The 26,354-nt window shown below is 42.1% G+C and overlaps 1 protein-coding gene across 8 annotated transcripts in view; it reads left to right on the top strand.

The window, feature by feature from the left end:
* LOC127623867 (tyrosine-protein kinase fynb-like) overlaps positions 1-26,354 on the top strand; it is a 101,151-nt gene that overhangs the window by 57,666 nt on the left and 17,131 nt on the right. For 6 of the 8 annotated variants that reach the window (XR_007968102.1, XM_052098440.1, XM_052098439.1 and 3 more), the window contains 8 exons: positions 7,192-7,290; positions 8,381-8,484; positions 8,580-8,729; positions 12,770-12,934; positions 16,655-16,834; positions 17,306-17,382; positions 24,425-24,578; positions 25,597-25,728. Coding sequence is in view for 7 of the 8 variants with exons in the window: in XM_052098440.1 (XP_051954400.1) it covers positions 7,192-7,290; positions 8,381-8,484; positions 8,580-8,729; positions 12,770-12,934; positions 16,655-16,834; positions 17,306-17,382; positions 24,425-24,578; positions 25,597-25,728 (1,061 nt within the window). In the remaining variant the exon portion in view is untranslated. Of the gene's footprint in view, positions 1-7,191; positions 7,291-8,380; positions 8,485-8,579; positions 8,730-12,769; positions 12,935-13,460; positions 13,617-16,654; positions 16,835-17,305; positions 17,383-24,424; positions 24,579-25,596; positions 25,729-26,354 lie in introns of all 8 variants that reach the window. The other 2 variants (XM_052098444.1, XM_052098445.1) reach the window with 2 other exon arrangements.

Raw genomic sequence — 26,354 nt, 5'->3', positions numbered from 1 at the left:
TGTGCTATAATGTTGTTTAAAATTTCATTTTTACAGTCATTTTAGGGTTTGTTTACATTACATTACATCTTCATGGCAACAAAGTTGTAAAATTGGCTATAACTTTACACAGAAAAGGTTGTGATTTTATCACATATTTTTTGTCTTCACTACCAATCAACTAAATGTTTTATACTATAGAGTATTTTAATTTTCCAAAATTGGCCCCAATTAATTTCCATTGTAAGTGCCTTACTGTAGCCCAGATTTCTACTTTTTGTTTTTTATTATTTAAGAAAGGGAGGGACAAGTCAATGTTTATATTATTTATTTATTTAAATGTATTTAAAAATTTTTGTGGTAATTCATTTTATACCACAAATACTGTTGATTGAGCTTAACTTGCATTGAACCTGGAATATTCCTTTAAGCCACATATGTTTTCTTTGAAGCCCCCAAAGTTTTTATCATCTTGAAGTTATGCCAGAAGTACCGCTGCTGCCGATATCAGGTTGATTCTAAAACACACTATATTTTAATATTTGAATGATATACTTTAGTGTATATCAATTAATAATACCTGTCTTTCTATAGTATTGACATCAATTCAGTACATACATGGCATTTTCATTACAGTTGCTCAGTTGTCGTGTAAGTCCTACTTTAAACGAGTGCTGAAGCTGTTGGTTGATACAGGTGCATGTTCATAAACGGGTGAAGCTTTGCTGTAATGTGCTCTGTGACTTCACCCTTCATCAATTCGAGTCCATTTTCCTACCAGTGAAATGTCCTCACCTTCACAAACACTTCCTGCCACCCCAACCACCTTGACATCTTGACAGGAAATGCTAGCTTCTGGTGTTCAGCTGTGCTTGACCACAGTGATTCTAAATGGAGCTCAAACTAATATAATTATAGCTGTATATTATACAAACAGAACATGCATACTATTAAAATATCACACCCACTACTCTTACTACTGAATTGCAGCTTATTTTTCACCCATTTTTCTTTTTTAAGTAATACATTTTGTCAATATTTCATCATGCCATAATTTATTCATTTTCATCACTTTTACTCTGACTAAAATGGCATGTAAGTTCAGTCCCAGGAGGTAGTACTGAAGGTGTGGACCACCCACTTGATGGCCAGACACTCCTTCTCAATGGTGCTGTACCTCGCCTCTCTCGGCGAAAGCTTCCGGCTGATGTACAGCACCGGGCCCTCCACAAAGCACAGCTTTCACCTGCACAAAACCTGTTGGCACGGCTCTGAACATTGGACCGGGTCTGGAACTCCCTTTTTTAATGAGATTGGTGACGTCAGAATAATTAGGTACTAACCTCCTATAATAGCCAGCCAGCCCCAGGAACCGTCTCACCTCCTTTTTGGTCTTGCGCAATTGGATGTGTGGAGGTACGGTATCTGGTGTTCCACTTGGGTCACAGGCAGGTGTGCCCCCAAATTGATAAAACCGCAACGGTTGCAGCCTGCCCGAGACCCAAGTGGAACCCCAGATACCATACCTCCACCCATCTAATTGCATACTTCTTGGGGTTTACCGTGAGTCCTGTCCATCGCAGCGACCTCGGAACCGCCCTCAGATGATCTATGTAATGATGTCGTCCAGATAGGCAGTGGTGTACATAAAGTGTGGTCTGAGGACTAGGTCCATAAGACGCTGAAACATAGCGGGGACCCTAAACAAACCGAACAGAAGGATCACGTATTGGTGTAAGCCAAACGGTGTGGAGAAGGCCATTTTCTCACGGGACATTGGTGTTAAGGGGATCTGCCAATAACCCTTCGATAAATCCAGTGTTGAATGAAAGCGAGCCACGCCCAACCAGTCGAGCAGTTTGTCAATACGAGGCACTGGATACACATCAAATTTAGGCACCGCATTGACCTTTTTTATAATCCACACAGAACCAGAATGAGCCGTCACTCTTCGGAACCCGTCCCAACGGGCTGCCCCAGTCACTGTAGGATTCTTCTATTACGCCCATATCGAGCATGGCCTTAAATTCTTCCCGAACCACTTTTTTGTCATCACTAGAGACAATTGCTTTCCACTACCCCTGGAGTTGTTTTGATATGGAGTTTTATGAGGTTCATAAACCCGGAAAGGGGTGAGAACACTTTCGAGAATTCTCTCTGCCACGTCTGTGATTTGCGATGGTGAGAGGTGGTATCCGCAAGTTGGCTCATAGCCAAAGCCATGGGGACAACCTCCCTTCATGGTTTTAAGCGGTTGAGGTGGTACATTTGCCATGTTCTGTCCCTATCCATTAGACTCGCCGTGTCACCTCAAAGTGCCCTTGCCACTTTGCGAGTAATTCAGAGCTTGATGTGGGTTGTAATACGAGACCTTTATCTTCCTGTTTAAATTCCCATAGCCGAGCTCTCCTGTTATACAGCCGGGTCTGACGTTCTTGAGCCTCTAGCAAATTCTCCTGCGATAGTTGCCCCAATGTGTGGAGTTTTGCTCTCAGGTCAAGAACATATTGAATTTTGTTTTTGCTGTTTGAAGGTCCCTCCTCCCAATTTTCTCTCACAACATCTAAGACACCGTGTGGCTTTCACCCATACACTAATTAAAATGGGGAGAACCCCGTGGAGGCTTGCAAGATCTCTTGAAATGCGAATAACAGGGGTTCATGCCATTTATCCCAACTATGAGCATCTTCATGCACAAACTTACGAATCATGTTTTTCAGGATTTTATTAAACCGTTAGACCAAGCCGTCCGTTCGTGGGTGGTGCATGCTTGTCCGAATCGATTTAATACCCAATCATTTGTACAGCTTGTGTAGTGTATGTGACATAAAAGTACTGCCTTGAACAGTGAGGATTTCTTTCGGAATCCCCACTCAGGAGATCATTTTGAAGAGTGCCTCCACAACACTACTTGCTGAGTTGTTGGGTAGAGACACTGCTTCCGGATATTGCGTTGCGTAGTCCATCAGAAACAAACACAAAGCGATATCCGCATGCTGTCCGCTCTATTGGCCCGACGAGGTCCATACCTATTTGTAACGCTTAAAGATGGGCAAGGAGGAAGCTCACATAGACAATTATTTACACTTTTCAATGTATAAAGAAACTGAACAGCCAGCTACGTCATTTCATAAAAACATTTAGATACTTCGTACATCTCTCTCTCTCCTCTTCCGCTGTCTCCTCTCCTTCAAATCTCCTCGCTCTGCCGAGATGCCACTCATCTCTGCCCTGCGCACCACATACCCCCATCGCCGAACTCAGGTCAGGGATTTCTCCGGGCCTGTGACCTACAACCACCCCATTTCTAGGGAGGGAGCATCGATGCGGCACACTGGTCTCCAGATCTGACCTGAGCGTGCCTGGCAGAGGCAACAGGGTTAAAGAGAGGAGCAAGGGAAGAGGGTAGTGCAGTCCCCAGAGCCGAGGAGCCGGTTTGGGAGGGGTTACTCCCCGTTTCGGGAATGATGAATAGGCGAGAGGAAGGGGAGGAGAGAGATGGGAGACAGGAGAGAGAGAGAGAGAGAGAGAGAGAGAGAGAGAGAGAAGAAAAAAAGGATCTCTGGGCTTGCCGGCTCCCGAATATGCCGCCATATGGTCCTCTTTCAGCTGTATGACCGTTTAGATCAGCATACACCAGGAGGTTATCTGCTGGTAACTGCTGCGCTGCTAGTTGGACCTCCCCGGACAACACCAGAAACAAGTGGATCGCCCACTGGCTGCTTGGCCAACTGCATACCCACCATCTGCTCAAAGATTTCCAAGAAAGCCTCTGGATCATCCTGGGCGCTCACCTTGTCCAGGGGAACATGGCGCAAGACTGTTCAAATGTCTTGCGCCCCTCATAAACCTGCAAAAAAGCGGTTGTTAACCCATTGTATTAGTCTATTCCACATGACAAGGCGATATGGCAGTTAGATAAACCTTGACGGTAGAAAAGGCCCTGCCTTTATCTAAAAGTTCCTGCAGAAAACACAAAACATCTGCCACTGAACATAAAAATGGAACAATGTGCTCACCATTGCTCAAACACAGCCCATTTCCAATCATGCATGGAGCAAGTTGAAGCAGCTCTAGCACTTTGAATTGTTTCAATCCCCCCCCGGGGGTGGGCAAACCTGTGACACTCTAATTTAGCCTCTCACGGACCAGGCCCAAAGAACTACTCTGTCCAGGGTGGGGTGAAATATTTCCCCCTGCGCTTGCGACAGGAGATCCCTGTGCAGAGGGATCTGCCAAGGCTGGGCACCCAAAAGTTGAATTCTCTTCACCAGCCACAGTTTCCCCCAGGATTGCAGCTCTGAGTTTGGTACTGCCTGGATGCACAGAGGAGATTTTTATTTTTGTCACACACGTTTTTGTGCAAACTTTCCTCCTCTCTCTTTTCTGACCCCATGGGTGGAGAGGGGAGATGCAAACTGAGAGGCACTGGGGAAATTGGTGCCATCACTCAAATTAAATCGTTTGTGAATGAAGGGTGTAGCACAAAACTTATGGTTTGATTCCTCTTCCGAGTCCTCTTGGCTGGAGGGGTGGGAAAAAAACTCACTTCTTGAGGTAGGAGGGGAACAGAGATTCTGCTAGTGCTGTTCACCCACTCCATGTCCCAAACCAGAACACTGGTTAGGTCGCCCGTCTCTTCTTGTTCCCCTGAGGGTTAGACAGACGATGTTTGGCCACCGCTGCAACAAAAGAAGCTTTGTTTCTCGGCTGGGGCTGTTTCGGCTGTGCCCCTTCCTGCCCTGACTGCTGGGGTGGTGGGGGATGCCTGGTCTGGGTTCTAAAACCAGATTGTCCACCTCTACAATTGGTTGTGAACCTGGGACATGACTGCTGCTGGGGACAAGCAGTCATGTCCCAGGGAAGGGCAGGTCTCGAATGCTTGAATACACAATACTAAGAGAATAAGCAGTGTGCTTATTTGGAACACTGCCATAGCCCAATTATTGAGTCCTGCTGAGGATAGCTTCCAAAGATCTTCACGGGGAAGAGAACGAGAATGAAGTAGGCACCTATGGCAGTGGTTTATTGAGGTGGGACTCCATCACTGCTGTGATTGGTCTGTCAACTGTGTTATTGGTGCTTCCAGAATTGGCCACACCCAAGGCTTTACCCATAGTGAGATACCAAAGGAATGTTAGAAGGAGAACACAAATTTGTATAGGTAGCATTTCAAACATTGATTATTATCGAATAATATTTCTGAAAATACTGCATAGGTTGTAGGTATGTTAAAGGGCATTTCATACTGAAAAAAGTGACTATTTGCAGAGAAATTAAAGACAAACTTCGCCCCTAGTGTCTCTGCAGTGGCTTGGGGTGTAATAACAGTGTGGGATGTGCTTTTTTAAATATTTTATGCGGACGACCTGGGTTCTGCCTCCACTCTTTAATATTTTCTCATAATACTTCTAAATACTAATTCAAATTTTATAGAGTAAATATAGTTAATATAGTGCAAAGAAGATTCTTTTTGTTGCTATTTACTCTTGGTGCTAAGGGATGGTTTTCCCCAAAATTCACCCTTGTTCCAAGTCTATTTGGCTTGCTTGCTTCTGTGAAACACAAAAAGAGATGTTAGGCAGAATTTTCACCAATCACTTTCATTGTATCTTTTTCCATACAACGAAAGTCAATTGTGACTGAGGCTGTCACTGTACCTAACATCTCGTTTCGTGTTCAGTGGGAGATAAAAAAAAAATCCAATGGGTTGGAAACACATTAGGGTGAGCAGATGAATGTTATCAGATTTGTTCATTTTTGGGTAAAATATCCCTTTAAATTCTAATTCTGATTACAGTGCATCCTGTTTGTTACCTCAATTCAAATTCAGGAATTTAATTCTAGAAAAATGTAGAAACCTCAATTCAATCTGAGTAGCATACAACCCAGCTCCACAGTATTTAATTAGTATGCTAGTATTCCATTGAGAAAATATCCAGAGTGTGTAACAGCACAGTGCTCTCTGCTGCCTGCTAGCGATAATGCAGCGGCTCTCTCCAGCGCCTGAAATTGAGAGAGGCTGGGCAGTAAGTGCATACAATCATTTTCAGAGTTGAGAGAAGGTTTTCTTGGAAATTATGTTTGGTGAGAAGAGCACAAGCTATTTGAGATCCGTTAGCGGAGGGAGATATCACATGAAGGGCACATTAAAATGAGACAATAGAGCATTATCGAATAAATGGGACATTCACAGAAGTACACAACCAGCTGTTTTTCCACTCTGTGTGTGAAAGTGTGTGTGTACTTTAGATGTTATTAGAATGTGTTTTTTTTACTTGTGGTGTTTTTGCAGACTTTTAAAGGTTTACAGGAGACTGAGTCGAGACAGTGACTGATACGCTGTGATCGAGTGATTATTCCAAATAGGATGTTTTTTAAAGGGATTGCTCAACCTATATAACAGTGCACAATTTTATTAATGATGGATGCATGGAGGGATGGATAGATAATTGAGTGAATGGATGTATAGATGATTGAGTGAATGAATGGATGGCTGGATGGATAAACTGATGAATAGATGGACGAATGAATGAAAACATAAACTCTAACAGCTAACAACTAACTGCTACTAATTCTGTTTATTTTTATCCAGATGGGTGGGTGAGTGAGAGAGAGAGTGAGAGAGTGAGTGAACGGATGGATGGATAGATGGATCAACAGATGATTAGATGGATGGATGGATGGATGGATGGATGGATGGATGGATGGATGGATGGATGGATGGATGGATGAATGAAAATATGGGCAGATGGATGGTTTGTAATATGCAGCTACTAATTTGGTTTCTTTTTATCTAAATTGATGGATGGACGAATGGATGGATGAACTTGTATGGATGGGTAATTGTGAATGGATGGATGTTATGAATGAACAGATGGTTTGTAATCTGCAACTACTAATTGTGTTTCATTTTATCTAAATGGATGGGTGGATGGATGAACTTGTATGGATGGGTAATTGTGAATGGATGGATGGATGGATGGATGGATTGATTTATGGATCAACAGATGAACAGATGGTTTGTAATCTGCAACTACTAATTGTGTTTTTATCTAAATGGATGGATGGATGAATGAATGAATATACGGGCAAATGGATGAGTGGTTTGTAAACTGCAGCTATTAATTCTGTTTCTTTATATCTGAACTGCTATATATTAAGTGTCACTCTGATAAGAAGCTAAAGTTTGTGTGTTTCTCTGTGTGTCAGTGAGGGTGACTGGTGGAACGTGCGCTCTCTCACTACAGGAGGGACCGGCTACATTCCCAGCAATTATGTCGCCCCAATGGACTCCATCCAGGCCGAGGAGTAAGTATTGGATCTGTTTGTGTGGGAGATGCACCCAATATTTTATCTGACCAAACCAGTAGTGTTCAGGGTTTGGGTGAAGTGATCTCATTCTAATCAAAACCACTTTAACTCATTGTCCCCTTAGGAGGATGTCCCCTAAATACATCCAGCTATGTACCCTTTTGTTGTTCCAAATCTGCGTGACTTCATTCCATAGAATGCAAAAGAAGATGTTATGCAGAATAGGAGTGCGTGTGTGCCCGTGTGTGTGTGTTGGTCAATATGGCATTCTTCTTGGACTTAGGTTTAATTTACAGATGCTGTTGTAGAAATTCACTATTAACGATCAGCCATGATTAATTTAATCCTTGAGTGAAAGTGTCCAATAACAGGGCGGTTACTGAGACATAACGCAAGTAGTTTTCGGCTGGTCTTGTGATTCTGACATCGTAGCCCCCATGAGGGGACCCTGTTCATGTATAATAAACAGCTTTTGTGAGGTTGCTAATATGACTCCAGTCTTCATGCGAGTGCTCATCATATTATGCATGTGTTTCAAAATTACTATTCATTTCTATAGGAGGTAAAAAGGAGTGCACCTTTTAAAGACTAAAAGCCTTATGTAATGTAACCCCCATTGGTGTGAGTAGATGATGACATAATTTTCATTTTCAGGTGAACTATTCCTTTGAAACGAAGTTCAGATTTAAAGAAAACAGAGCAGGCTGAACAAAACATCTGATTTCTGAAGTTACAGTATGGATTAATGATGTCTTTTTAATGTTGTCAGGGTTTTTTACATTTAATTTTACACAGCCAAACTGATGTCAGCTTCTGGCTCTGTCAAGCATGCTTAACTTTAACCAGCGGAAGATGTTTGGATTGCAAAAAAGATTTTTTTTTACTTGAGATGCAGAATGAGTCTTTGGGTTTTCAGAGTAATCTAACAGAATGTAGTGAGGTTTATACTTAAAACAAGAATAAGAAGAAAACCAGAGCAACTAGAACAACAGTATTAATATACAGGATTACCTCATTCTAGCTTTGAATTCTAATTAAGGACATCTTTATTTCTCTCTCTCTCTCTCTTTATTTCTCTATTTCTCAGCTGGTATTTTGGTAAGTTGGGCCGTAAGGATGCAGAAAGACAACTTCTGTCCACAGGAAACCTGCGCGGCACCTACCTGATCCGTGAGAGCGAAACCACTAAAGGTGCTACACAGTTTTACAACACCTTCTACTGCACTGCACAACCTCATTGCACAACACCATTTATCTGTTGTTTCTATTGTGTGGCTGTGTGGCAGGTGCCTTCTCTTTATCTATCCGCGACTGGGACAATGTGAAGGGGGACCACGTGAAGCACTATAAAATCCGTAAACTAGACAGTGGAGGATATTACATCACCACCAGATCTCAGTTTGATACTCTTCAACAGCTGGTCCAGCATTATTCAGGTAACACATAAACACAATTATCATTCCACAGACCTAATACATAGAGCTCAGCATTGACATATTTCATAGCTGCAAGTCTGTGTTGTCAAATTATTGTTTCTAAATGTTGTGCTCGCAGAACTGAAACAACCATCTAATATTGTCTTAATGGAATAGAGTTAATTACATCTTGATCTCTATGTATGAGTCAACAACATTTATAAAGTCATTTGGGCCATTCTCTCTGTATCTAAAACATAAATGAAATGTGTATACAGAAATGCAATTACAATGGAGGTCTAAGAGGCAATCTTACAGCAGCAGAATAAATCAAATTGATCATATTCATTCAAAAGTATAGCCATAACACATGCGATGAGACCCTAAAACTTGACCAAACATTCAAAATATTGTACCTATTGTACCTAGCTACAAAATATACAATGAACTGACCTTTAAGAATCTGCTTGATTTATGCATTTTAAATTAAAAGAATACTTCTTACACGGCTTCTCGTTGTGATGAAGAGTTCTCAATGGAAATTTTGTGTTTTTTTAAAGTTAAGAAACTGTATGTTAATGTATATAGACTATTTTAGGCACAAGTGCATATCTTATTTTTTGTGATTTTCTTTTTACTTGTGCTGTACAGCACTATGATCATCCATTCACCTTTTTGGCTTCTATTAAAGAGACTTTTCATGAGCATGGTACAGAACGGTTATAGACACATTCCCACATGAGCACAGTTCGTCCAAGGCCCCCTGTATCACCGACACTGGTAAATTTATATCCAGTCTTTCAATTCATGTCATGACCATGTGAAGCCAGTAACCTTTCCAACAATAACATTTACATTTATGCATTTGGCAGACGCTTTTATCCGAAGCGACTTACAGTGCAATTATTACAGGGACAATCCCCCCGGAACAACCTGGAGTTAAGTGCCTTGCTCAAGGACACAATGGTGGTGGCTGTGGGGTTAGAACCTGTGACCTTCTGATTAACAGCCCTGTGCTTTAGCCACTACACCACTCAATAACGGTTTCATAATGTTTCAGAAATGTTTTCATGGAGCAAACGGTAACAAACCGAAGTTCATCCATCTGCAAAAGTTTTCTCACAACAAAAAGGATGATTTAGACATTTTTAAAGCTTTTTGAATGCTAAAATTAATACAAGTGCATATTTCTGCTTTTAGACTTCCAATGTACATGCTTTACTGTAAACATGTGTTTGTATTATTTTTAACAAACTAAGGAATGTGTCAAAAATATTGTCTGTGCTATTTGTCACAAATGCTGCTTATTGCATTTAAATTGTATTTAATTTCACTGAAAGGCATATGCAGACAAGCTATTAGACCCATAAGTGTACACATGCATTGCTCATGCAGCATCCCATAGGAGCTCTAGTCTGTATGAAAACCTCATGTCTGAATAGCTCTCACGTTCTCCCTTTATCTCTCAATGGGATGTGCTTTTTCTATTCTCCAGTTAACATATTGACTGTTAATGCATCTAGATTGTGTAGTATGGATTTTAGATAGTGTGTGCATTTTACCTTTTCCATTACCTCCCATACTGAGCCCAGTGAACAAACATATACACAGATGCGCATAAAAAAATGTGTCAAGATGACCTTATCTGTTGTGTATCTGCATCAATTGCTGTGTATTCTGCTATTCTGAATTCTGTGACTCTCAGGGATCATGTTTGCTTTAGCTTTCACACTTTCCCATCGTTGACCATCTTCACTTTTAGCATGTGTTTGTCCACTTTCTGCATCTTCTTAATGTTTCTTTTATTTAGGTTGTTTTCACACTTGGTTCAAGTGATTGGTCTGAACCCAAGTGTGACTCCACCATCCTCCCTTTTGCTCTGAACGGCATACCCTTGCATCATCAACATGGTTTCCGCCATGTGCGCTAGCTCTCACTTTGTGGTAACCTTTTTTAGTAATGTTTCCATTTGCTTTTATGGCCAAAATATTTAAAAACACAGAGCAGCATCAAAGTCTCTTTCAATTCAAGTCAGTCCACTTGGTAGCCATTTTGGAATGCATACAAGGATAGCTTGGAGAAAGAACGGGGAAAGATGGAAATCTCTAAAATGGTTCAAGATTATAATCAAATAACATTTCAAATCTGCAGTAAAATGACAACAATGGTATCATAAATTGTGCGTCTTTAGCTCAGATTGTGCAGTCTTCATTCAGGCTGGTCCAGCTAATGTGTGTGTGTTTAAGTTAACTGGCAGGTGATGTCTATCAGAAAGGTGATTGTCTCTTTTACCTGTAAGGCAGGAATTCCTTGTCCACACCCGCGATATTGGCCATTCTAATTTCTCAAATTAATTTTAGTGTAAGTTAGTAGTGCACGGATCAGGACATTTGAGCCTGATTCGACCACTCTGTATGCTGTATATCTCTGATTTAAAACTGAGTTCTCACAAAATAGCGCTAGTATCAGTGACCGATGAGAGATTTAGAGTGTGCATGTTTGAGTTACACTGAGAGCACTCATAATCACTCAAACTGCCTCTATTGCTCCACACCGTCTGAGTTTTATCATGTCAAGTCATTTTTATTTGTATAGAGCTTTTCACAACATGCATCGTTTCAAAGCAGCTTTACAGAAAATCATGCATTAACAAAAAAAAATCAAACTGTAATATCTATAAAGTCTTGATCATTGTGTAGTTTGATTAAATATGATTGTACATTTTGTATAACCCCTGTGAGCAAGCTGAAGGCAACTGTGGCAAGGAACACAAAACTCCATAAGATGTTGGTTAATGGAGAAAAATAACCTTGGGAGAAACCAGACTCACTGTGGGGGCCAGTTCCCCTCTGGCTAAACAGAATGAATATAATGCCAATATTAGTTATTTGTGTGCAGTGCAAGTCATGGTTTAAAATTTGTAAGATTTTTTTATTGAACTTGAAGATTAATGACTAATGTCTTTGAAGTCCATCGTGGATTAACTGCAGAAGTTCACATAGATGCATTGTCCTTTATTAGTTGGCTGATGAAGGCTTTTTTTGGCAGTTAAATGATAGTTTATGTATTCCATTTCAAGAGTGTACTCCATCAATAGGCAAAGTTGATGCAGTCAGATATTAATGAGGTGCATTGCAGTTCAACCAGCAGGTTATTTTGGTGAGGTTTGGTGGGGTCCATCCTAGCTCCAAGGTTCAGGCAGTGGTATATGAAGTATCTGATGTCTTACAGTTGGAGTTGGCATCAGTTCACCCTCTTTTGTCAAAAGACTGAAATGATGTCTGGCTAGCACCTGCTGTAGTTTGTCATCATCATTCAGCGACACGTAGCAGTTTAGTCCAACACCAAGCAGGAACTGAGTGGATCTGGCTGGCTCGGTTGAGACACGGAAACTAATAGAATAATACTAGCGTAGATGCCATTCCATTTTATGCAGAGTTATCGATCATGATAGATGTTTCTGGTTCCGTCAGACCTAACACTAAAGCAGCCTAATTGTGTGTTGATGGATAAATTATGGTGTATGTCTGGCTAAATAGATGAGTCTTTAGTCTAGACTTAAACTAAGTGAGTGTGCCTGTATCCTGAACAGTGTTGGAGGGACTATTCCATAGTTTAGGAGCCAAATGTGAAAAGGATCTTTCTCCTTTTATGGATTTTGATATTCTAGGAATTATTAACAAGCCAGAATTTTGTGATTGTAATAAACGTAACAGAATATAGCATTCACAATACAATTTGCAAAATTTTTGCTCCAAAAAACACAATTGCTGAAGAAACTGCGTCATTTTGTGATGCTTCTATCACACTATCTGCTCAGGTGTGGACTTGCATTGCTCTTGAGGGATCACACTACCATGCAATTTGATCATGCTCAAAAAAGTTTATTAGTATAATTCCTTCAGTGTGTGTGCATACGGCAACACTATCAATGGGTGGAAGTCATTGTCATTGAATTCCCCCTCTCCTGAAACTGTATACTTTTTTCTTTATTGCTACTGATGCTTTTCTTTTCTCTCTTTCTGACTGTTCTCCTTCTCTATTTGTGTATGCGGGCTCAGAGCGGGCAGCGGGGCTTTGCTGTCGCTTGGTCGTCCCTTGCCACAAAGGGATGCCGAGGCTCACTGACCTGTCTGTCAAAACCAAAGACGTGTGGGAGATCCCACGGGAGTCGCTGCAGCTCATAAAGCGCTTGGGCAATGGCCAGTTCGGGGAGGTGTGGATGGGTACGGCCCCTCCAATGTGCTTGGCAACAACCAACCAGAGAGGGAAATGGAGTGAGGTCATACTGAGTGGCAGAGTCACTTTACAAATGTTTGAATATACAAGCTACTTTATTTAATATGGGGTTCCCACTCTTATTAGCAATGAAATTCCATGATTTTCACCATGAATTTTACAGTCATTCTTGATTACAGGATGAGATTTTTTGGTATTTTTTATTATTATTCTATTGAGATCAATTTCTTGCCAATGAAAAACATATACAGTACTTAATGGAGTGTTCCGGGGGTCAGTACAAGTGCTCAATTGATAGCATTTGTAGCATAATGTTGATTACTACAGAACATTTTCAACTTGTCCCTTGCAATTTTGTAGCAAATGATATATCAATGTTTAGGCCACAAGAATATTCAGACATCGTACAGTGACTGACCCTCTCAGAACAGCAAGACTCTCCATCTCTCTCATTGCATGTTCCCTCGTCGCCCTGTAGTTAACACCTCTCCCCCTCCAACTATCCTCCTATAGAGTGTGCAGATGGTTTGTGCTTTACATTAACGGGTGTGTGCATGGTCTACACCCCTGATACGGTGGGACTTAGCCATGATTCCTGGGAAATCGCCCGTGATTCTCTGATGCTGGAGGTGAAGCTGGGGGCAGGGTGTTTTGCTGATGTTTGGTGTGGTAAGACAATCACCTCCTCTCCCATATACTCTGACCTCCACTCAGTGGGCATTTATTATGACTAATGCCTGTGTTTGTGTACGCATAAGGCCCTAAGCATACTATAAATTAAGTACGTGTATGCAGACGCTTCTATGTACAGTACCCAAGCTCAATTTTGTACGTTCCGAAATGTGTCCGAACACAATCCATATGAAATCCATGATGAAAGACAAAATGTTTAAATGGCATTGCTAAATATTTATTGAATCATTTATTTATACATTGAATAATACACTATTATGTAGAGGGGGGTCAAAATGACAATTTACACTTTTGATTTTGGAGCAATAATGTATTTTTGGACTCTCAAACATTTTGACATTGTGAATAAATTGGTAAAGTACAGTTCTAGTTTCAATATTGTGTACTTCTGACCTTTTTTGTCAGACAAGAAAAAGAAGCTTCATACCATACCTTCATACCCATTTATTCACATAGACACAATAATGTCGAAATGCCGATTTTCGAGATTCCAATCATGCACTATTGCTCCAAAATCATTGCAGAAAATGGCAATTTTTACACCCATCTACAAAATAATGGGTTACTCCGTAAATATTGTCCATATCATTGAATATTTTGGCTTTCAATTGGTTGGTTTGACCAAACCAACATTTTGTAATGGTGCGTTCACGTCATGTCGGAATTACCGTAATTACGAGATTCCGACTGGAAAAAACGAGTAGTATTCGGCTGCTCATGTGATTCTACATGGCAGCCCCCATGTGCAGACCCTCACCATGTAGAATAAAATAGCTTTTACCGAGATTACTGATATGACTGCAGTCTTCATTGTAATGTGAGTGGTTATGATTTCCTACATATATTGCAAAATGACAAATGTCTTTTAGCAGTTCAACTTTAAAGAGGGAAAAATGACTGGGTGCACCTTTAGACATTTTACAAGAACTTATGGAGGTGAATTAATAAAGGGATACACATTTTACAGTTATCAACAACAAAGCCGTTTTGGCATCATAAGTGTTGCTATAGAAACAAATATCTTACGAGTTCTGAAGACACGACTAGATCAGAGTAGAATCTACGAGTTGTTATCTCGTAATTACAGTCATTCTGACATGACGAGAAGGTACCGATATTCTACAAACTTGGTTAAGGGGTTTTTCAAAAACCTTCTTAGGGACTGATGTTTGTTACAGCCACAGTAACGCATGAACGCATTATTAGTATGTTTTCTTTTTTCTTTTTTTTTTTCTCCTTTTCTCCCAATTTGGAATGCCCAATTACGACTACTTGGTAGGTCCTTGTGGTGGTGTGGTTACTTGCCTCAATCCGGGTGGCGAAGGACAAGTCTCAGTTGCCTTTACGTCTTAGACCGTCAATCCGCACATCTTATCACGTGGCTCGCTGTGCATGACACCGCGGAGACTCACAGCATGTGGAGGCTCATGCTACTCTCCACGATCAACACACAACTTACCACGCACCCCATTGTGAGCGAGAATCCCTAATCAAGACCACGAGAAGGTTTCCCCATGTAACTCTACCCTCCCTAGCAACCGGGCCAATTTGGTTGCTTAGGAGACCTGGCTGGAGTCACTCAGCACACCTTTGATTCAAACTCACGACTCTGGGGGTGATAGACAGCATGTTTACTATGTTAAACCGAACAAAACTTAGGCAAAGTTTTTACTACACACTCACGTCTGATTTCGCACTTGCAAAAAGTATGTTTTTGGCCTTAGTGATCTTAGTTGAGATGGTTGTGCTGGTGTGCACATCTTTCTCTCTCTTCCTCCCCTCCCTCCCCTGTAAATGTGCATCCCAGAATATCTCCTGGACCTGTCTTGCCTTTAGGACACTGTTGGCATTTTGTTAATGAGCAGAGGCGCCCACAATAGTGAATGAATGTGTGTAGATGATACAGAGTTGGGGAGACGCTGCTACTTTAAAGGTGTTATGAATGATATTAGGCGTTTTACCAACCTCTTTACAGCACCTCTAACAACATATAGTGTAGCTTTTCCAGTTACAGTATATTTTCCCAGTAGATTAAGTAGCTATTAATGTCAAATTTGATGCTGTAATCCTTCATTATTCTTTCTAGCATCTCCTTTTGTGTTCCACAGAAGAAAGTAAACGCATTTTACCATGAAGAATGAATACATTATTTTACTACCTCCACCACCACAGTGTCATTTAAAGGCAAGCAGATACCAGTGTTGAATTTAACAAACTTGTTCTATGCATGTCCTGCATTAAAACAGCCGATACTCACAAGTCCAGTGCACTCTAAAGTGATCTTTCAGTTTCAAAGTGCCAATTTTATAGAACTGCAGTCCAATTTAACCAGACATCTTCACTGGTATAGTGCTGCACCATGCACATTCTCTGTAAATTACATATTTCATATTTTTTTATTGCAAATTGACTGCTTTTCTATCTAAGCAAGGCTTATTATAGAATTCCCCCATTCACAAAAAGTCAGTGCTATTTTCCTAGTGGAATTAACATTGTGCTGTTACCGCACACAGAAAATTAGCACAATAAAAAAAAAAAAAGGAAATATTTGTATAAAGAGATGTTTTGGAGCATATTCAATTAATCAAATTATGGACTAGAGCAATTTAAACAGGCATATCTCCAAACAGGCCACAGTTGAGGGCACTTTCTGCATTTATGGATTACAGTGGTGAAGTGATGCTGTGCAGCCCCAGTGAACCATTCCAGACTGCCGTAGTCGGCAACATCCTCCACAAACTAGCACTCACAACCAGCCTGCAAAAGTAGGAACTGATTTGCATAATTCCTTTAGTAAACCTGGTGGTTAAACAACACAGACAGCATGTAAAAATAAACAAAGCTATCAGCTGTGTACTTCTGTGAGAATGGCTGCTTTAATTGCGGAATAACTTTGCATGAACAGAAGGAGGATGGATTTTTCTTGGGTGCATGAAGGTCGATTTGCAAAGACTGTTTGGTCAGATGCTTTGTGGTGCAATACTAACTGTCAGCTGTGTGGTTTCTGATGTCAGGAACATGGAATGGTAACACTAAAGTGGCAGTAAAGACCCTCAAACCTGGCACAATGTCTCCAGAGTCCTTCCTTGAGGAGGCACAGATCATGAAAAAACTACGACATGATAAACTCGTGCAGCTCTACGCCGTGGTTTCAGAGGAGCCCATCTACATAGTCACTGAGTACATGGCCAAAGGTCAGTCAGAGGCTTATGTCATAATAATAGGGAATAGAAGGGGTTAAATGGAGGACATCTGGAGAATATCTCCATTTTAGCCACTGAGGGATTTTGTGGTCAGGTGAGAAAAAAAAATCAAATTTAAGATAGAGGATTGATGCTCTGACCTCACCGAGGACCCCAAGCAGTTTATTGGACAGAAAAAGAAAGGAAATTATAGTGGACTCAATTTAGCAGACATTTTACCGGATACTGCAAGAAAACATAATGGTTAGTGGGTGGGTAAAATTGTAATATAGTTTAAGAAGCCATATTCTACTCTGTTGTAGCATTTTAATTTTTTATCCCTCTGAGGTCAACTTATTATGATAATCAAGGTTAATTTAGGTTACAGACAAGCAGTGCAATATAAATTGTTGACATGTGTGAATGTGTGTACATGTGCCTCTTGTATTGGCTAAGCTAACATGTTCATGTGGCATTTTTCAGGGAGTCTTCTAGATTTCCTAAAGGATGGGGAGGGACGGGGGCTCAAACTGCCCAACCTCGTCGACATGGCCGCCCAGGTACACCAACATGCTACACGTTAAAATAAGTGTGATTCAAAACCACTTTTCTTCCATTTTTTGATAAAGATGACGATTATTATCTTTATGTCAAGTCTAAGTGTATTGACATGCATTGTAAAGTTTCACTGCCAAAAGTTGTTCACAAGAAACCGAACCCCTTATAAACAATTTCAAGTTCTGAAAAACTTGCCACAAATTTCCCACTCATTATTTTCACATGCAAATGTGCTGGCAATTCACTGCAAATGTTTGCCAGAAGTTTGCATCTCCTCACTGGTAGTGGTGAACCTGCCGCAAACTTTTGGTGGCAATGAAGAGTTTGCCGCAAAGCAAATTTGCATGTGAAAATAATGAGTGCCGAATTTGCCGGAACTCTATTTTTGTAAGGAAAGATCTGCGTTAATTCGGCCTGCAATAAAGTGACATTGTTTTACATGTCCATATGTAGTGGAAGGGGTGGAGTTACCTGGCCATGTTGCTGGTCTGGCACTAAAGCTTGCGGCAACAAATCACATGAGTTTGAAACGTCACTTCAGTTAGCTATTAAACTGTGAATGCCCTGTAGAAAAAAAGTGAATGTCCAAAATGGAACACATTCAACACTTTCATACACTTCATATCACAAGCCGGTCTCGAACCCAGGTCTCTGGTGAGAGAGTGGCACTGACTATCCACTGAGCCACAGAGCAGTAGGTTGGGGCCCAGAAGGAAGACAAACACAGCACATAAGATGAGCCAAAAAATTTTATAATAAAAAGTAATGTCCCAAAAGAGTCAACTTGGCACAAGGGGAAAAAACAGAATACAAATCCTCTCAAACCAATGAAGAAAACTTGAAGAGGAGATATCCAACACAAAGCTCAGTAAGTCCAGCAAGGGAAAAAACTTAGAATTCACTCCTCCTAGTTACAGGGCAGGCTGAGAGAGCAACACAAGGGACTGGTAGCTAGCACATTCGAAAACCAAGTGACAAACAAGGGAACTGAGGTAATACATAGTACCAAACAAGACACAGGTGAAAACAATGATGATAAAAGAGAACTAGGGACATCTAGTGGGCAAAAATGGGAATTACAGGTAAATACATGACAGGACCCCCCACTAGGAACGGCTCCTGACGCTCCCCACAGGACAACCCGGTCTGCGAGCGCGGAACTCTTGTATCAACTCAGGGTCGAGGATGTCTCTGGCAGGAACCCAGGAGTGCTCCTCAGGACCGTAGCCTTCCCAATCCACCAGATACTGCAAGGACCGTTGTACCCGACGGAAGTCCAGTATCCGATGGACTGTGTAGGCCGGCTGTCCATCAATAATACGGGGTGGTGGAGGAGGTCTGTCTGGGGGGGGCAAAGGGAGAAGACAAAACAGGTTTTAGGAGAGACACAAGAAACGTGTGATTAATTCTTAATGACCTAGGTAGGTACAACCGGTAAGTAACTGGATTGACTTTCCTGGCAATGCGGAATGGTCCAATGAACCGTTGGGAGAGCTTACGGGATTTCACTCATAATGACAGGTTCTTTGTGGAGAGCCATACTCTTTGACCTGGGCGAAGGGAAGGAGCAGGTCCGCGATGGCGATTGGCCTGTCGCTGATAGGTTTGCGAGGTCCGGAGAAGTTTGGACCGGGCCTTCCGCCAGGTTGACTGACACTGCCTGACGAACCTCAGGGCTGAAGGGACTCTTTCTTGCTCGGGAAAGAGGGGGGGCATAAATCCAAATTGGCACTCGAAGGGTGACATGCCTGTAGCGGAGGATTTCAGGGTGTTGTGGGCATTCTCGGCCCACACAATGAATGATGACCAGGAGGATGGATTGCTGGCAGCCAAGCACCTCAGGGTTGCTTCCAGCTCCTGGTTAACTCTCTCTGTCTGTCTGTTGGACTCAGGATGGAATCCTGAGGACAGGCTCGCCATCGATCCCACCAGCCGACAGAAGGCTTTCCAGAACCGGGAAGAGAACTGGGGTCCTCGATCAGAGACAATGTCCTGGGGAAAACCAAAGACTCGAAAAACATGTTCAATGACCAATTCAGCTGTCTGTTTAGCGGAGGGTAGTTTAGGAAGTGGAATGAATCTGGAAGCCTTGGAAAAGCTGTCTATAATGACAAAAATTGTGGCATTACCGTGAGATGACAGGAGGCCTGTGATGAAGTCCATGGAGAGATAAGACCAGGGGCGTCGAGGGATAGGAATTGGAAACAGAAGGCCCTGAGGAGCACGGTGAGAAGCCTTGCTCTGGTTGCAAGTGGTGCAGGCCTTAACAAAAGTCTCAGTGTCTTCCTTAATCGTAGGCCACCAGAACCGCCTTTGGAGAACCTCTAGGGTGCAAGCGTAACCCGGGTGACAGGTGAGAGGAGATGCATGAGCCAGGACAGAGTGGGGAATGAACAGACAGCCCGGATCAGGTTCTCGGACTTGAGCCTGTCTGACCACATCCACGATCCTCCACCGCACCGGGGCCACAATCCCGTTTCCGGGGATGATGGATCTTACAGAATTTTCTCGGACAGAAGGGGCAAAGATTCGAGACAGGGCATCTGGCTTGAGATTCTTGGACCCTGGACGATAAGTAAGTGTAAATTCAAAGCGGTTAAAAGTGACCACCTGGCCTGACGGGGATTCAGACGCTTAGCTTTTTGTATGTACTCAAGGTTCTTGTGGTCCGTAAGAACTTGAAAAGGATGAGTAGAACCCTCGAGCCAATGTCTCCACTCCTCCAGTGCCAGTTTTACTGCCAAGAGTTCCCAGTCCCCCACATCATAATTCATTTCGGCTGATGTAAGGCGATGGGAGAAAAAAGCACATGGGTGAAGCCGCTCATCCTTTCCTCTCTGAAAAAGCACAGCTCCCACTCCTACATCAGAGGCATCCACCTCCACGACGAATGGAACTTCAGGGTCAGGCATAGAGAGAATGGGTGCGGAGGTAAACAGACACTTGAGCTTGGCGAAGGCGGCCTCGGCTCCTGGGGTCCACTGGAAACGGGTGTGGCTTGCCTTGGTGAGTGCTGAGAGATCTGATGCCACAGAGCTGAAATTCTTGATGAATTTTCGATAAAAATTGGCAAAGCCGATAAATCGCTGGATTTCCTTGACTGAGGCTGGGGTGGGCCACTCTGACACAGCCTTGACCTTGCTGGGGTTCATGAGCATATGGCCGGGTTCCACTATGAATCCCAAGAATTGCACCTTAGTGGCATGGAACTCGCATTTCTCTGGCTTGACATACAAATGATTCTCCAGAAGGCATTTGAGCACTAGTCGAACATACTCAATGTGTTCTTGCAGGGAACTCGAGAAGATCAGGATATCATCCAGATAGACAAACACGAAGATGTTGAGCATATCCCGGAGAGCATCATTAATCAAGGCCTGGAACACCGCTGGAGCATTGGTCAGGCCGAAGGGCATCACTTGATATTCATAGTGACTGGTGGGTGTGTTGAATGCAGTCTTCCACTCATCGCCTTGCCGGATGCATACGAGATGGTAAGCATTGCGCAAATCGAGCTTGGTGAAGACAGATGCTCCCTGCAACAACTCGAACGCTGTTCCCAGCAGTGGTAAGGGGTACCGGTTTCTGATGGTGATGCTATTTAATCCACGGTAGTCAATGCAGGGCCGGAGACCCCCGTCATTCTTCCCCACAAAGAAAAAAACAGCTCCTGCAGGTGATGTGGACTGACGGATGAAACCAGCAGCAAGGGCCTCCTTGATGTAGTCATTCATAGCTGCATGCACAGGAGCCGACAGAGAGAAAATCCGGCCTCTGGGGGGACAGGTACCAGGGAACAAGTTAATAGCGCAGTCATATGGGTGGTGGGGTGGCAGTGTTGTGGCTCTCTGCTTACTGAATACCAGCTTAAGTTGATTGTACACACTGGGGACTCGGGAGAGGTCAATGGACTCTTGGAACTCGGGAGGTGAGACAGGAGAGTCAGAGTGTAAACAGGTGGTTTGACAAGTTGGGCCCCATTGAATAAGGGATCCGGTTGTCCAATCAAACTGTGGATTATGCAGTTTAAGCCAGGGGTGACCAAGAATGAGTGAAAATTCTGGGGACTGGATGAGATAAAAAGTCAGCTTCTCTTGGTGATGATGGACTGAGAGAGAAAGAGGATCTGTGGCCTGGGTGACGCCTTCCACGCCTAGGGGTCTTCCATCCAAGGCTGTAACTGCAATGGGTACAGGTAGGAGTCCAGATGGGATTCCATGTTTGCTGGCCCAGGTGGTATCCATGAAATTTCCAGCTGCTCCAGAGTCCACAAAAGCCTGTAGGGGGTGACTGTGAGAGTTCCACTTGAGGGTAACGGGTAGAAAAAGACCAGAGTTAAACGATAGGGAGGTGAGGGCAGCTCCCGTTACAGTCCTCTCTGACCTGCATGGTGTCTAGCGTTTCCCTGTAGAACAGGACAAGTCACTCGGAAGTGGTCGGTTCCGCCGCAGTACAAGCAGCAGTGCTCCCGCATGTGTCGATCTCGTTCTCTTGGGGTGATCTGGGCTCGGCCTACCTGCATAGGCTCAGGAGGTTCTTGGTCAGAGGGAGAGTCAAGTATAGGGGTTTGATAGATGGGTCTAGCTGACCTGCGGTTGAGTGCCCTCTCTCGAAGACGATTATCCAGGCGAATGGAGAGCTCGATGAGGGTCTCAAGATTCACGGCTGGTTCTCGTGTAGCGAGCTCATCCAAGATATCCTCTGAGAGCCCAGAAGAAAAGCTGGCCATCAGAGCCTCCTTGTTCCAACCACTCTCTGCAGCTATGGTACGGAACTGGATGGCGTACTCCGCCACACTACGTTGTCCCTGGTGCAGGGAGAGAAGACGTCTGGAGGACTCCCGACTGGTGAGGGGGTGATGAAAAGTCAGCCGAAACTCATCTGTGAAAGTCTGGAAACTAGCACAGCAGGGGCTCTGTGCCTCCCATACAGCAGTGGCCCAGTCCAGGGCAGTACCAGAGAGCAGAGTGATCACATAAGCAATCTTGGAGCGATCAGTGGGAAAACTGGACGGTTGAAGATCAAAAGTTAAGGAACACTGTGTCAAGAAGCCTCTACATGCACTCGGGTTACCTGAGAATCCTTGGGGTGGAGGTAATTTCGGCTCAATGGCAGACATTGGCTGCTGGACATTGACTGACGGAGGAACAGGGGCAGAAGGAGCAGGCACTGCCAGCCTCTCAAAAACTTGCTTCAGAGCAGGGAGAATCTCAGCCAACAGCTCTGAATATTTGGTCAGCAGTTCCTCTTGATTTACAATCCGTTTCTCATGTCTCTGCACACTAGCTTCAAGGCGGTTGGAGTACTCAGAAGTGCTGGTTGTCTCTGGATCCATGTTGACTTGGTTTTCCTGTCACGAGCCGGTCTGGAACCCGGGTCTCTGGTGAGAGAGTGGCACTGACTATCCACTGAGCCAAAAAAATTTTATAATAAAAAGTAATGTCCCAAAAGAGTCAACTTGGCACAAGGGGAAAAAACAGAATACAAATCTTCTCAAACCAATGAAGAAAACTTGAAGAGGAGATATCAACACAAAGCTCAGTAAGTCCAGCAAGGGAAAAAACTTAGAATTCACTCCTCCTAGTTACAGGGCAGGCTGAGAGAGCAACACAAGGGACTGTTAGCTAGCACATTCGAAAACCAAGTGACAAACAAGGGAACTGAGGTAACTTAAATACATAGTACCAAACAAGACACAGGTGAAAACAATGATGATAAAAATGGCGGGAAAACGGGGCACAAAAGAGAACTAGGGACATCTAGTGGGCAAAAATGGGAATTACAGGTAAATACATGACACTTCATGCCTATGTGCATATTATGTAGTGTGTCATGTGGGACATGGTTACTGTTTACACACGTTAGGTGGCGGCACTTCTTTTGGCACCGCAGAAAATAATTGCAGTTAATGGGCACTTTTTTCAAATTGAATTTGAAATGCCCAAAAAGTGCTATTTGAGGGGTTTAAACCCCCCGTTTCCAAAATATTATTTGAGATTTGGACTTTTCTATAACGATCGTTGGGTCAGGAGTCAGGACAAAGTCCGGATCGCCGTCCTGGTTATCGTGTCTACTCTAATAAGACCCATTTGCCCCACAGGCTGGTTGGTAGATTTAACATTTTCTTTACAAAACAATTGCACAAACTCCAGTTGCAATTTGGCTGATTTTTATTTACAAAGTGCAATAGCTGTGACAGATATGATTTAAAATAGGGTCTAACGATGATCTTCTATGAACAAGGCCATAATGGAAGGTATCTAATGGGATGAATGGGACACTGTTTCGCCACAACCACAGCACGCACTGGCCTTTTATGTAAGGACATTTATCAGCACAATTACTGCATTTATTTTGAATGCAGTTAGTAACCTTGTTCAATCTGCTGTTATTAAGTTTGAGTATTGAGTAAGTCAAATATTATTACTTGCTGTATGTGGATCAATAATTTGAGCTGTAAAGATGCATATTGCATGTCTGAAAGTAGTTTTCATTTTTGCATGCCATATTCAGGGTTTGGGTTTTATATGCTACATTTAGTAACATTTAAAAAAGAAAAAGTCTGAATGCCATTGCAATAGATCAAATATAAAACCAGGTGTCTATTACTTTAAAGAAAGATGGCACAAGCACACTTTTTGTTCTTTCTTTAAAATAAATAACTCCTGGTTTGATATTTTATCATCTTATTCAGAGGCATTCATGTATTTGTGTGTTTTAAGTGTCCAAATACTTTTTGGAGCCATTGTACTGTACATCAATCATGTAGCAAATTGAAACAACTTCACTGTCATCAGTGTTATATTTAATCCTATAGAAACACACAATCTGAAACTACCCTGTTTAAGCCTGTGCTGTGTGTATAAATATATAAAATTTTTACATCAGCATTCTATTTCCCTTATTGTGCACAAAGCTGCAGAACTTCAGTAATCTTGCTTCGATTTGCCTAAAGTAACCTCAGTACTGTTCTGTAGGGATTTTGATTGAACTTTGGTCAGCAGATTTAGCCTGCCCAGTGTAAGTGTGTATGTGTGTGTTCAGGTGGCTGCAGGCATGGCCTACATCGAGAGAATGAACTATATTCACAGAGATTTGCGCTCTGCTAACATTCTGGTGGGTGATAACCTTGTGTGCAAGATCGCTGACTTTGGCCTTGCCAGACTCATTGAGGACAATGAGTACACTGCAAGACAAGGTGAGAGAGACATGCTACAGAGCAGATTTATTCCTCGCCACAATTCTGGACTCATGCATGCTCACTGCATTTGATATACTTATGCAACATTGTGATGCCAAATAAAATACATCAATATATTCCAAAATCTCCCATCACCTTAATATATTAAAGGGATAGTTCACCCGTAAATGAAAATTCTCTCATCATTTACTTACCCTCATGCCATCCCAGATGTGTTTGACTTTCTTTCTTGCAGAATGCAAACCAAGATTTTTAAAAGAATATTTCAGCTCTGTAGGTCCATACAATGCAAGTGAATGATGGTCAGACCTTTTGTAGCTCCAAAAATCAAATAAAGGAAACATAAAATTAATTCATATGACTCCAGTGTTGAAATCCATATATTTAGAAGCGATATGAGAGATTTGGGTGAGAAACAGAACAATATTTAAGTCCTTTTTACTCTAAATCTCTACTTTCACTTTCACTTTCATATGTGAAATTAGACAGGCACCATATTCGACTTTCAGATGTAAAAGTGAAGGTGAAAGTGGAGATTTAGAGTTTAAAAAAGGGCTTAAATATTGATTTGTTTCTCACCCACACCTATCATATCGCTTCTGAAGACACGGATTAAACCACTGGAGTCATATTCATTATTTTTAACCTATTAATTTCTCTGTTACAAATAGAACTGAATAACTCTTGGACATAGCCAAAATAACAAATGTTCTCACATGAAGTTTAAGCAAATTCCATGTTTGTAAGGCCTGAAGAATGTGATTTTTATATGCAAGTGTGGTGAGCGGGCTCTCGATTTTCTCCTAAATATTAGAATAAATGTTATTGCAAATTTGTTGATGAATCATAATGGAAATGTTTGTACACAGGTTTTACACACAATACACGAGTATGCATGGTTAGTGAGTGAAACCCATTGTGTTGACCATCAGTCTCTTGTTCAACATCTCTTCCTGATTTCCTTATTTTAATACATTCTTCTGTCTGTCTTGTTTCTCCTGTGGCTGTATTTAAGGGGCTAAATTCCCCATTAAGTGGACAGCACCAGAGGCAGCTCTGTACGGGAAGTTCACCATTAAATCTGATGTTTGGTCATTTGGAATCTTTCTTACGGAACTGGCGACTAAAGGCAGAGTGCCATATCCAGGTACATGACTAAAGAACAGAATCACAACAGGAAATCTGAATAACCATGTGTTCTTAGAACAAATTATTACATAACTGGTTCCATGTAATCCCTATTAAATTTGTACTTCTAATGGTGTAAAATCTCTGGAGGATGTTATGTAAAATTACTAATGTGATCCTGAAGTTTAAAATACATTTTTAAAAGCCTGAACAATATCTGACCTGCATCCAAAATTAGCTGCTAGTCTTTTTGAAGACCTTACTGAACATACTGTGTATCCCAAAATTCATGAAGTGTGACATTTCTGCGGCACTATTGTCACCAAACAAAATAAAAATAAAAAATGGTTTCCTTAAGACTCCACCTCTGTCTGTCATGGTTGGACAACCAAATTGCCCCATCCAAGGAGAAGACCACAGAGCCACAGCATTTTCACTTTTCAGTGCAATCAACCTATTTTTGGCTTACTTGTAGCTGTTTTGGCCAAGATCAGTTGAAAGTATTTTTATGTCTAAAAAATACTCTTTGTCCTTAAGAATGCCAATGAATAACAGTTACGATAAATCCAACTTTAATAAGTTTGTCTTAAAGACCAGCCTGATCTCACAGAGAAATCGGAAAGAGTAGGTTGACTTTTCTTTAGC

Source organism: Xyrauchen texanus, chromosome 30, assembly GCF_025860055.1.
Source record: "Xyrauchen texanus isolate HMW12.3.18 chromosome 30, RBS_HiC_50CHRs, whole genome shotgun sequence".
Taxonomy (NCBI): Eukaryota; Metazoa; Chordata; class Actinopteri; order Cypriniformes; family Catostomidae; genus Xyrauchen; species Xyrauchen texanus.
This window is presented reverse-complemented; position numbering and strand designations above follow the sequence as displayed.